This window comes from Alligator mississippiensis, chromosome 2, assembly GCF_030867095.1.
Source record: "Alligator mississippiensis isolate rAllMis1 chromosome 2, rAllMis1, whole genome shotgun sequence".
Taxonomy (NCBI): Eukaryota; Metazoa; Chordata; order Crocodylia; family Alligatoridae; genus Alligator; species Alligator mississippiensis.
The window spans coordinates 77741705-77754494 of NC_081825.1; the positions used below are offsets into that span (position 1 = coordinate 77741705).

The 12790-nt window shown below is 45.8% G+C and overlaps 1 protein-coding gene across 4 annotated transcripts in view; it reads left to right on the plus strand.

Moving 5' to 3' along the window:
- Positions 1 to 3472: 3472 nt before the first annotated feature.
- The window catches only part of GPM6A (glycoprotein M6A), a 419024-nt gene continuing 409706 nt past the window's right edge, over positions 3473 to 12790 (plus strand). For 2 of the 4 annotated variants that reach the window (XM_014600918.3, XM_019481378.2), the window contains exon 1: positions 3479 to 3649. In XM_014600918.3, the coding sequence (XP_014456404.1) occupies positions 3646 to 3649 (4 nt within the window). In that variant the 5' untranslated portion in view covers positions 3479 to 3645. Of the gene's footprint in view, positions 3650 to 12790 lie in introns of all 4 variants that reach the window. The other 2 variants (XM_019481375.2, XM_014600919.3) reach the window with 2 other exon arrangements.

Consider the following 12790-nt stretch of genomic DNA (forward strand, 5'->3'; position numbering starts at 1 on the left):
CCCTGAACCCGTGCTTTTCCAGGCTGAAAAGTCCCATGGCTCTCAGCCTCTTTTCATAAGGTATTCTCCTGCCCTCTGATCATACACGTGGCTCTCCTCTGGACTCTCTCAAGCTTCTCGACATCCTTCTTGAATTGTGGAGCCCAGAACTGAATGCAGTACTCCAGCTGCAGCCTCACCCAGGCTGAGTACAGTGGGAGGATTACATCCTGGGATTTGCCTGAGAAGCATCTATGGATGCAAGCCAGTGTTTTGCTCACTTTAGCAGCTGCAACATTGCATTGGTGGCTCATATTCATCTTGCGGTCAATCATGACCCCCAAGTCCCTTTCGACCATGGTGCTAGCAAGCATAGCACTGCCAAGCCTATAAGCGTGCTGTGGAGGTTTTTTTCCCCAAGGTGGAGAACCTTGCATTTTTTGGTGTTGAACACCATCAGATTTTCATCCAGCCATTTCTGAGCCTAAGTCCGGAGGTGGTTCAAGCGCCTACATTGAACACCTTCAAGAGCAAACTGGATGCTTATCTTGCTGGGATCCTATGACCCCAGCTGACTTCCTGCCCTTTGGGCAGGGGGCTGGACTCGATGATCTTCCGAGGTCCCTTCCAGCCCTAATGTCTATGAAATAAGTCGGCCTGGATCACCATCCTATCCTCAAGTGTGGATGCTTTACCCCAAAATTTGGTGTCATCTGCGAGCTTGGCCAGTCTACTTCTGATACCCATGTCCACATCATTGATAAAGATGTTAAAGAGTATAGGCCCAAGGATGGAACCTTGGGGGACCCCACTGATCATGGTGCACCACGAAGATTTACTCCCATCAAATACCACTCTCTGGGTCCGACCTCAGAGCCAATTCCCCAGCCATCAGACTGTGATGTAGCCGAGGCTGCAGTTGGCCAATTTTTCCATGAGGAGATCATGGGACACCAGATCAAAAGGTTTTTTAAAAATCAAGATATATGCCATCAATCTTTTCTCCCTTGTCCAGGTGATACATGACCTGGTCATAGAAGCAAATGAGATTGGTCAAGCAAGACCTATCCACAACTAACCCATGTTGACTATCCCTCAAGATGTTGCCATCAGCCAGTTTGTCAAGAATGGTCTCTTTGATAATTTTTTCCAAGATCTTCCCTAAGCCTGTAGTTCCCCATATCTAGTTTCCTCCCTTTCTTGAAAATAGGCACCACATTGGCCTTCTTCCAATCTTCAGGCACTTCACCTGAGTGCCATGAGTTCTCAAAACTCAGCCACTGTCATGGATTTATGATGCCTGCCAGCTCCTAAGTACCCTGCGGTGTAAACTGTCTGGGCCAGCTGACTTGAAGGTGTCCAGCCTCTCAAGGTGTTCCTTCATATGGTCTACAATGATGTGGGGTAGCAATTCTCTCTCACCCTGGCTGTCCCGTACCATATTGAGCAGGGCTGTCCCTTGGGGCTGGTGGAAAAACTGACGCAAAATACTCCTTAAGCAGGTTGGCTTTTTCCTGGGTGTCAGTTGTCCCATTTCGTTGAGCAGGGGTCCAATGTTAGCCTTGCTATTCCTCCGGCTCCCCACATATCTAAAAAAGGACTTTTTATTGTCTTTGATATGTGTAGCCAGTTGGAGTTCAGTTACAGCCTTGGCTTTCCTGGTTCGCTCCCTACAGGTCTGGACCAGTGCAGAAGACTCCTCCTTTGAGGTGATTCCAGTCTTCCATCCTTTACAGGTCTTTATTTTTAGATGCAGAAGGTCCACAAGTTCCCCGCAGAGCCAAGGGGGCTCCTGTGTCCTTTTGCTGCCTTTCCTCTGAGACATTGCTTGTGCTTTCAGGATTGCTCCCTTGAAGAGCAACCACTCATCCTGAACTCCCCTCCCCTTTGGGTCAACAAGCCTCCTGCGCTTGTCAAAGTCAGCTTTCCTGAAGCTGACTGACTTTGCAGTTTTATGGTGGATAGTGAAAGTGATCAGCTCATGGTCACTGTCTCCCAGCTTCCCTTTGAAGTTGATTCATTGTACCTTGTGCCTTAAGTTATTTATCAGACGTGAAGTGAATGTAAAACCCTGTGCAGTAATGCATGAGGTGCCAAATAATGATTAATTGGGTTTCTTCAGCTTTTCCAAATACCTAAGCACGTATTTTAACTCTGAGACAAATAGATCATATGGACTCTTGCTTGCACAACTTGCAAAACTGTGCAGATTCAGGAGTAACAACTGGAAGGTAAACCTCCTTCTAATCTTTTAGAATAGCTCTATCTGTATGAAAAGAGATAGGAGTGCTGTTGGCATTAACATGGCTAGAAGTAGTAGTTCTTTTTTTGTCATGTGTAACCTTAGTGGATTAATTTTATAGTGAATTATAATGTAAACCCCCCACAAAACATTGCAGACTGGTATTGGGGGGGGGGGGGGAATGACAGGACACCAAGCCTTTCTGAAACAAGGTGAAAGCTCTTGGAGAATCTACCTGCCTTCTATGCCTGAAGGATACTTTGCATGCAAAAGACCAGAAAGCACGTGACTCAAATGAGCAGACAAGGTTCTTTGGGTAAATGTGATCTCTGTTGTTAGAACAATTTTTCCAACTATTTAATTGGTCTAACAAAATATCACATTTACCAAGAGAACCTTGTCTGCCTATGTCCTTAGACCAGTGGTTCCCAAACTCTGACCGATTGCGCACCACCCATTTAAAACAATACAACCTTAAGTACCACCAGCAAATTTTTGTCAAATAAAGTAAACATAATAAATTTGTTAATGCGTACCACTGATGGGTTGTCTGTGTACCACTGGAGGTACCCATGGGTGACTGGTGCCTCCCAAGTCTCGCGGCACCAGATTGGGACGGGGGGTTCCCCCAGTGGCCGATTGCCAAGCCTGGAAACAGCAGCAGCGAAACCAGAAATGTGTTTCCACCGGCACTTCTGGTTTCGCGACTGGCGCTTCCAGGGTGTGCACGGCCGATTTCAGGGTGGTGTGCACATTCACCTGCTATGTGTCGCCAAGGATGGTAACCGTACGGCGGATTGGGAACCGCTGCCTTAGACCAACAGGGCTCTAACCAACACCCCTGACACAAATAAGGAAACTTGTACTTTAATGCGGTGATAAGGGTTAGACTTGGGAGAAGGGCCCTTACTCATAGTTGTCGCTGTTCCCTGTGGGACCTCAACGATTCCACTTCACTCAAGAGGGAGCAGGATGAAGCCCCCAGTTTTTGGAACAAGCCCCAAGCAGAGGAGAGGAAGGCAAGACTTGCCTTCTTCATATTTCCCCTCTTGTCTGGCTCGGGGGGAGCACAGCAAGCAGGGGCTTAGGAGCCTTTTCCATACTCCCACCACATTTTGTGCCTCGCTTCCCCATGAGGCAAGGGGAGCAGGGCGGCCGCCTGGGAGCGGGGCGAGGAGTCGGCGGCAGGCGGGGCGGGCTGTCCCGGGAGGGGCTGGTGCCAAGGCGCGGAGCTCGGCGGCTCTGCAGAGGGGACCGCGAGGGCAAGCTGCACCGTGGCCTCGGGGGCCAGCCCTGCGGGAGGCCGGGGCAGGTGGAGCGGGGGCGGGAGAACTCCCTGTGCCCGCCCTCGCTTGTGACGCCCGGGAGGAGCCGAGCCGAGCCGAGCGGAGCAGCCCCGCGCCGCAGCCGGGCACTGAGGCACAATGGGTGAGTGGCCCGGAGCCCACCTGGGGACTCCGCGCCGAGTTTGGGCTTGTTTGGAAACTTTGCGAGGGGGAGAAGGCAGGCTCCGGAGTTGCTCCGGGGGAGGGGGCACAAACCACCTCGAGCCGCTACCAAAGCAGCCGTGTATGGGCGAGGCAAAGCTCCGGCCCCTGAGCCCTTCCCGGGGGGGGGGCTCCAAATGCTGGATCTTGGCCCCCGTGGAAAAGCTGAAGGGTGGCGCTGGGCTTCTGGCAGGGCAGGGCAGTCGTCTCGGCTTCCCCGCCACAGCCATGCTTTGGTAAGAGAGGGAGCTGCGAAAGCTGTCCTGGGGCTGACCCAGGTTTGCCGCCTCCCCTCCATTTCTGCCGTCTGGCTTTATTTTGCGTCGCAGCCTCTCTAGGAGCCTCAGTCTGGCTCCCAGCATATTGGGAGCACTGCCAAACTGGAGGGAAGGGCACAACCCTTTAGACCAGTGCTTCTCAACCTTTTTTTGTAGCGGGACCCATTTTTAACCATCGATGGCCAGTCCCGACCTGGTGCCCCTCACCCCTGACCCGCTGCCCCCCCGAACCCCAGGCCTCAGCACCAGCGTGTGAGGCCCAAGCAGCCCCTTGCAGGCTGGGTCTGCTGGCCTGCAAGGGAAAAGCCACGCTTGCCTTGGTTTTTCTCCTTTCAAGGAGAATCTATGTTGAAAGTTTGCTTCATTCCTAAAGTTTGTTTGCAACCCTTTCCATATATTCTCACACCCCCACCACCGGCTTGAGAGAGGCTGCTTTCGAGCAATGTCAATGCTGCAAGTGCTGGAGAAACGCAAGGAAAACTGCTTCTCTCCTCCGCGATGGGCTTTGGAGGGTGGGAGCCAAAAATAGGGTGGATCCAGGGTTTGCATAGCTGTGTAGTGTGGCATCTACAACCCTTTACTTGACCTGATCATCCTTAACTGTGAGGGATTGCTGCTGCCATCACCAAATTTGTGCTGGGGTGCACTAAGACTAGGATTTTATTTCTGAACTAATCTTTATTTGTTCCACATTTAGATGTTGGAATTTCAGGCGGAAGTGAGGGGCAACACTTCTACCCTTTACTTGGAAGTCTTTGGGACAGTTGCCTGCCTGAGCACTGCCTGTCCTCTCATTTACCCTGCCACCGGGTTTATTTTACTTGAACCTCCCCATCTACCCCTTAACCACAGCTTCAGCTTTCCTGTGAAATATGAATTTTCATTTCTACCTAGGAGAACTTTTACAATCTTTGCAATCTCCTATGCCTGATGAAGGCTGCCTGTGTCTGAAAGCTTGCAAATAAAGACTATTTTGTATGTGCAAATATCTAGTTGGTCTAATAAAAGAGACCCTTCTGCCACAAGTTTTGATTCCTTCTACCATCCATCCCTGGTATTCTCCCTGCACCTACACATCTACTGCCTGTTATATCTTCTCCTGCTCTGCATTCTTGTACCTGTTCATTTTTTTTTACCCCTCCCCCCTGGCTGACTACAGCGTAGCAGCTGGTAGCTTCTAAATCTTATCCTGGGATTTAGCACAATGTCAGGATATGACAAGTGCTGCTGGAGGATAAAAAGAAGTTTGAGAGATTCCTTAAGTACACTAGGCTGTTTCTGCTGCCAGAACGCCGTTGCTAGCAAAAGTGCATGGGTAGACCAGCCTGCATAAAGGGAGGCAGATGTGTGAGAGACTTATGCCTAGTGGAGAGTTATAAAGCAATTGCAACAGCCATGATGGGACTCTTTTATTCACTCTTTCAATCCATCCCCAGCACCAAGGCTGTGAAACTGCAGTACTCCAGCAAACAAACAAACTTGCATGAAATATGATGTCGCACTTGTCTCTCTTATCTTGATCCCTTAGTTTTGTGGCCGTCTAACATCTCGATGTCTGACTTGCCTGTGGAGAACAAATCAGCATAACTGGCAGTGGACCAGATTCTGATACTGTAGTCCTGGTCTTTGCAAACTGGAAAAAGTTGTGGCACCTACATGCTGTAAAGAATGATTGTTTGTACAAACCAACTGACCAGTCCTCTTTGTTATGAATTCAAAGATCAAAGGGTAGAAACCTGGGCCCCATTGAATTCAATGTGAGCATTTTCTCAATGGAGGCAGAATTTCACTATGCGGAAAGGTGATCAGATCTGAAGGCACAGTGAGGTTTGTTTGCTTCTCTAGGGATTGAATTAAAACCAGAAAATGCTAATGACATATTGCTAGATTTATTCCTGGTGCATAATTTTGGTGATTGATAATGATGTCATGCTCACCTAGCTTAAAGTATGTATGTGGTTATTTTCAACCACACTTTTCAAGATCCAGTTTGGGTAACTTGCTGTCCTCAGACATAAATGCATACAACTAGAGAATGATTTATCTGCATTACTATAGCACTGATCTTGGCCTGTCATATGGGTCTTTAAATATTTAATCAAATTAGATGTAAAAAGGCAAAACTTGTTCAGTGCTTGTTTGATATGAACTTAATCACTGTGCAACAAATTACTTCCATTCTATGCATTTTTTTTTTTTTTAAAGATGAGAAATTATAGCTGTGTCCATGCATGTCCTAGAACTGGTATATGGCAAATTTTAAAAGTAACTGCTTCCTGACACAGCTTTATATAGCTGAAAGTGACGTTTTGGAGCACTGCCTCTACAGAAATGCGCAGTAGAATTAATCTTTATTATCAAACCCTTATCTAACCATTAGACTAGTGATTCTCTACCAGGGTGCCATGAGATCCTTTTAATGGTGCTGCAGATGCCTCACAATATTAGTTTACTAGGTGTGCAAAAACCTACATGTGATTCACAAGATAAACCCAGAGATTTCAAATAGGAATTCATGGTGTTTAACAAAAAACAAAAACAAAAACCTGACATGCTGTGGTTCTTCAGAATTCTTTGTAGCGGAAGAATTATTTTATTATTTTTCTGCAGTTATACCCGAGTGAAAGCTGTGAGGCTGTGTTGTCTGTTCCCCATTGGTTTGGAAATTTAGCAGCAGGGGAATAGTGACCCCATGCTGGATCTGGCCTGTGTATTGGCACCATACTGCTTTGCTGACCTAGATTATTGAGGTACCAGCTACATACCACTGGGTTAATGGGAGATTTTTTTTTACTTCAGTAGGAGTCGTGTAAAGATCTTATTTAATAGCAACACATCATTTTTGTTCCGGATTCTGCAAGGATTTGTACTTATTTTTACTCATGTGAGTAATTCCACTGAAATCGGTGAAACTACTGTAAAGTATGAAAGTGCTTACAGGACTGGGCCTGAGTAAATGTTTAAACCATCAAAATCAGGGAAGCCATTTACCTTTGTAAAGAAAATAAGAGTGAACAAACTACTTGAATACAGTTTTCATTAATGGAGGACTCAGAAGACACTTCTTTTATAGGAAACGGTTCCTACCAGGATGCTGATTTAAATTTTGAACATGAACTTAATTTTATGTATAATTGAAGTCTTTCCTGTTTTCTAAACATTCAAAACAAATAAGAGACTAGAAGAGGTGTACAAATACATCTTTTTAACAATACTAGTATAACAGTTAAACACCATGATTTTGGTAGGTTTATTCTCTGCAGCTTGGATCCTAAGATATATGTATGAATGAACAGTTTGATAAACTAAAAAGGAACTCGTACTATTAGCCAAGACAAATTGCAGATATGGCACTAATTTTTTCTGTTGATTGTTCATCTTTGTTGCTTTAAACTCAGCCCCCAATACATCATTTAGTTTAAAAGTATCTGCTCTTAGTTCTCTGATTTGCTGCAGAGTGTCACAACCCAAAGTTGTGATTTTTTTGTTTGTGTGTGCTTCGGCGCTGCTAAATTATGTTCCCGCTAAATTGCAGCTTCCTTGCACGGTGGAGTTCTCTGCTGCAGAAGAGAACCCTGGTGCAATGGAGAATTTCCCGCCAATTTGAAGCTTTCTTTGCATGGTGCATTTCTTTTGCATCTCAGAAATGCACGGTGCAAAGGAGTTCCCGCCATTTGTATGACGATTCGTGCCACATTATTGGCCGATTCTAATATATGCACACGTGGCGGCTAGCGATTTGGCTTGCTAGCCGTATAAAGAGCTTGGGTGGCTTCCGCCCAAGTTGGAGAGAAATCAGTTAGAGAGCGTGAAGATCTCTAAGCGCTGTGGATCCTTATGGACCCGACGCATTTCTTAAGAAGGCAACAGAGGTCTAAACAGCCTCTGGCCTCTCCCCGTCACCGAGCGCAATCCTAGACGTATCCCTTTCCTATATACTAAGGATTCTAACCCACGGAGCTTTAACAACTCCGGGGCCAGAGAACCGAACTGAACCCACGGAGCTTCGACAACTCCGTGGGAAAGAAATTACCGAACCCGCGGAGCCTTAACAACTCCGGGGCCAAAGAACCGAATTTGTCGTAGTCCTCCAACGAGGATTTAAGCAGAGCTGCACCTGGAAACTGTCCAGCCTATACCGCGACCATCTTGGATGTAAGTAAATAATCTTTAAATCAACCATTACGCCTCTGTGACTAATTCTAGCCCGTGCATGCCTTGCCGCCGCATGGTCCTTTCTGGCCCCGCGTGCCCGGGCTGCTGGCCACAGCCCGCGTGCGCAAAGACAGACCCGGCTCGCCCCCGGTCCGCACACAGAGAAGATACCAGGGTTCAGCTGAGACAAGTGACTACAGTTGTCAGTTAGAAGGGGATCACCATCTCTTTTTAGGATATGAAAGGCCTGAAATTTTATGAATGCGGTACTGGCTCAAATCAGCCATTTTCGACTGAATGATGGTAGAGATGGGAACAGTCTCAGCCTTCTGCAGTCCGGACTTGTCTCTAGCTGTTGTTAGCTACCCGAGGTGCTATGAAGGGAGGATAGGGCCACAGGGATGACCACGCTCCACTTTTTCCCATAATTCCATGTTTCCTGCTGAAACAGAATAAGATAACCATGATGAAACCCCCTTCTGCCCTAGTATTAGCCCATAGGCAAAAGGGTGGTGACTACAAATGCAGTTTCTTTGAATATTCTGCTACAATTAAATGAATTTTGTGGAGTAACAGGGGTGTCGACCAAGATACAAACCTTTAATGACCATAACTTACACATGATTTTGAAACATACTATCCTGACAAAATGTCAAGAACAAAAATGTAAAAGTGCATGAATACAAGGTGCTTAAGGATATGTTTATTCACATTTAAACTTCATGAGTAGAAATGAAGAAGGAGGGGTGGCGATGGAGTAATCTAAAAGTGTGAGCATCCACTTGGGTTTAAAGATCTGCTGTATTAGTTTACAGCTTAGCATGCTTTTTGTAATGACCATTTTTTAAACACCACAGTTAACAGACATAAAGAAGAGCTCCTGAAGTTCTTGATGTAAAGATGTGTCTTATTAACTTTAATGGAAACGTGTGCATGGAAAGACTGTAAGTTCAGGAAACATCTGTAGTTCAGTTACCTAGAACTAATTCTAAACTAGAGGATGCATATTGTTATTAATACAACTCTCTTGCTAGCTGAATAAATTAATTCTTTGTAAGCAAGACACTTATTAAACCAGAATACGATCATTATCAAGATTACAAGAAACACTCTTTTTTAAGTCACTAATTTTTTGATGGTAAATGTTCAGAAGATTTTAAGCTGGAAACATTGCTTTCTGTGTAAGATCTGTTTGCTTCCCTATTACGTCATTCCCCTATTCACCCCTCCAGATTTGTGTTCTTTTGGTGTCTTGACATTAGAGTTTACAGTTTTGCTTAATACTGTACGGAGGCGTTTTTTTAGACCACCTTTGTACAATGGTTTGGGAAATGAGCTCCAACTCCTGAACTTTCTGGTTATTATTCCAATGCAAGTAGCTGATGATAATTTTTAGATTTAATTGGACTACATTTTTTATAATTAAAAGACTTCATGCTGTAAAGTCTAAAGCACTGCTGAACTGGAGTACAGAATTTTGCAGAGTATATGATAAATGGAAGTTATCATACTATTGAGAGTCGGTAATTGAATAGCATCCCTGCTGTCCAGCTGATGGCATTCAGTTCTAGTAATTTAGAGCTTTTTACGCCAGACCATATACTTAGAAAAGTATGTGGTGTGTCTCTTGATTTCTGTATATTTACTGCAGATTGTATAGGAATCCTTAGTTTTGTAGCTATAGACATTTATCTAGAAAGCACTTCACTTTTGAGTGTGGCATAGGAAAAGAGGGGTGTGAAGAATAATTACCATTATCTTTGTGGCTGTGTCAGAGGTTTTTCAGGGCTTCATTTGAAACTGTTTTCAGTTCGCTCATACGGAGTGCTCAGAGTTACTCTATTGTTCATCCAAAAATGACCTAGTGAAACCTGTAGGCTATAAGCGTGGTCATAATGCTGCATTTGTTCAATATTTGCTTTTTTTTGATTCCTGACCATCTCTCCCCATAAACGCCCTAGCTGGTTACCTTGATATGTAGAAGACAGGGAATAAAGCTGAAGTACTTGTTGTAGTCTTTAGAGCCCTGAATTATCTGGAATCCACTTGTTGGAGAGGCCAAGTCTCTTATTTTATATCCATAGAAGCAATTGAGTGACTTTCTTTCTGCCTGTTTCTGTGATCAAATGTGTCATGTTCAGTATCAAAGCTATCTCCTATAATAAGGTACTTGAAATTTGTTTCTTTTGACAACTTGCTAGAGCCAAAGACCTTAAAGATCTGAGGTGAGGCTGATATATTTTGAGTATTATTTTGTTGATTATCTTATGCTTTTAATTTGTGGTTTTAACTTTGTGGCAGTCTGACATTAAATTCTAGGATGCATTGCAGAGTAAGAGTTTTGAAGAGATGGGAGCCCAGGAAGGGTGGCTGTGCCTTAACAGAATGATGCTTTGGGCACAGAGGGAGACGATCCCGATGCGGGGAAAAAGGGGGAAAGGGGCCAAGAGGTTTCCTTGGCTGACCAGAGAAATCCAGGGCAGCCTAAGGGCCAAAAGGGGGGCATATAAAAAGTGGAAACGGGGAGAGATTACTAAAGAGGAGTATACCTCCTCTGCTCGCTCTTGTAGGGAGGCAGTTAGACAGGCCAAAGCTACCATGGAGCTGAGGATGGCATCCCAAGTTAAGGATAACAAAAAATTGTTTTTTAGCTATATAGGGAGTAAAAGGAAGGCCCAGGGTGGAATAGGATCTGTACTAAATGGGCATAAGCAATTGGTGACAGACAGGGGGGACAAGACTGAGCTCCTCAATGAATTCTTTGTCTCAGTGTTCCTAAGCGAGGGGCAAGACAAATCTCTCACTGGGATTGTAGAGAGACAGCAGCAGGGTGCCAGACTACCAAGCGTAGACCCTGAGATGGTGCAGAGGAACTTGATGCGTTTAAGTCGGCAGGCCCGGATGAGCTCCATCTGAGGGTACTGAAGGCACTGGCTGATGTCATTGCACAGCCACTGGCGGGAATATCTGAACACTCATGGCGCACGGGCCAGGTCCTAGAGGACTGGAAAAGGGCCAATGTGGTCCCCATTTTCAAGAAGAGGAGGAAGGAGGACCCAGGCAACTATAGGTCAGTCAGTCTCACCTCCATTCTAGGCAAAGTCTTTGAAAAAATTATCAAGGCTCATATTTGCGAGAGCCCGGCAGGAAAAATTACGCTGAGGGGAAACCAGCACGGGTTCGTAGCAGGTAGATCATGCCTGACTAATCTAGTCTCTTTTTATGACCAGGTTACAAAACACGTGGATGCAGGAGTAGGGGTTGACGTCGTTTATTTAGACTTCAGGAAGGCCTTCGATATGGTATCCCACCCCATACTGGTGAACAAGTTAAGAGGCTGTGACTTGGATGACTACACAATCCGGTGGATGGCGAATTGGCTAGAGGGTCGTACCCAGAGAGTCGTAGTGGATGGGCCGGTATTGACCTGGAAGGGTGTGGGCAGTGGAGTCCTGCAGGGCTCGGTCCTTGGACCGATACTCTTCAATGTCTTCATCAGCGACTTGGACAAGGGAGTGAAGTGTACTCTGTCCAAGTTTGTGGATGACACAAAACTGTGGGGAGAAGTAGACACACCGGAGGGCAGGGAACAACTACAAGCAGACCTGGACAGGTTGGACATATGGGTGGAAAACAACAGAATGCAATTCAACAAGGAGAAATGCAAAGTGCTGCACCTAGGGAGGAAAAATGTCCAGCATACCTACTGCCTAGGAAATGACCTGCTTGGTGGCACGGGATCGGAAAGGGATCTTGGAGTCCTAGTGGACACCAAGATGAACATGAGTCGTCAGTGTGACGAAGCCATCAGAAAAGCTAATGACACTTTATTGTGCATCAGCAGATGCATGACGAACAGAACCAAGGAGGTGATAATTCCCCTCTATCGGGCGCTGGTCAGACCGCAGTTGGAATACTGCATGCAATTTTGGGCGCCGCACTTCAAGAGGGATGCGCATAACCTGGAGAGGGTCCAGAGAAGGGCCACTCGTATGGTTAAGGGCTTGCAGGCGAATCCCTATGAGGAGAGACTAGGGCACCTGGACCTCTTCAGCCTCCGCAAGAGAAGTTTGAGAGGCGACCTTGTGGCTGCCTATAAGTTCATCGTGGGGGCACAGAAGGGAATTGGTGAGGCTTTACTCACCAAGGCACCCCTGGGGGTTACAAGAAATAATGGCCATAAGCTAGCAGAGAGCAGATTTAGACTGGACATTAGGAAGAACATCTTCACAGTTAGAGTGGCCAAAGTCTGGAACGGGCTCCCAAGGGAGGTGGTGCTCTCCCCTACACTGGGGGTCTTCAAGAGGAGGTTAGATAGGCATCTATCTGGGGTCATCTAAACACAGCACTCTTTTCTGCCTATGCAGGGGGTCGGACTCAATGATCTATTGAGGTCCCTTCCGACCCTAACATCTATGAATCTAAGAAATCAAAGATAACTGAAAGTATATGAACTGGTATTTCAGATGCCTCAGCTAACAGATCAGCATCAGAAGCCATATTTTCATTAACTCTGTTATGACCACTTCAAGAAGATAAAAACATTTCAAAATTGTAGGAAACATACTTTTCCTTTTTACATATATTGCTTATGAGATAAGAATAAACATAGGTTTTTCTCCAGTTAACTTCTAGACAGTTCTTTTTTT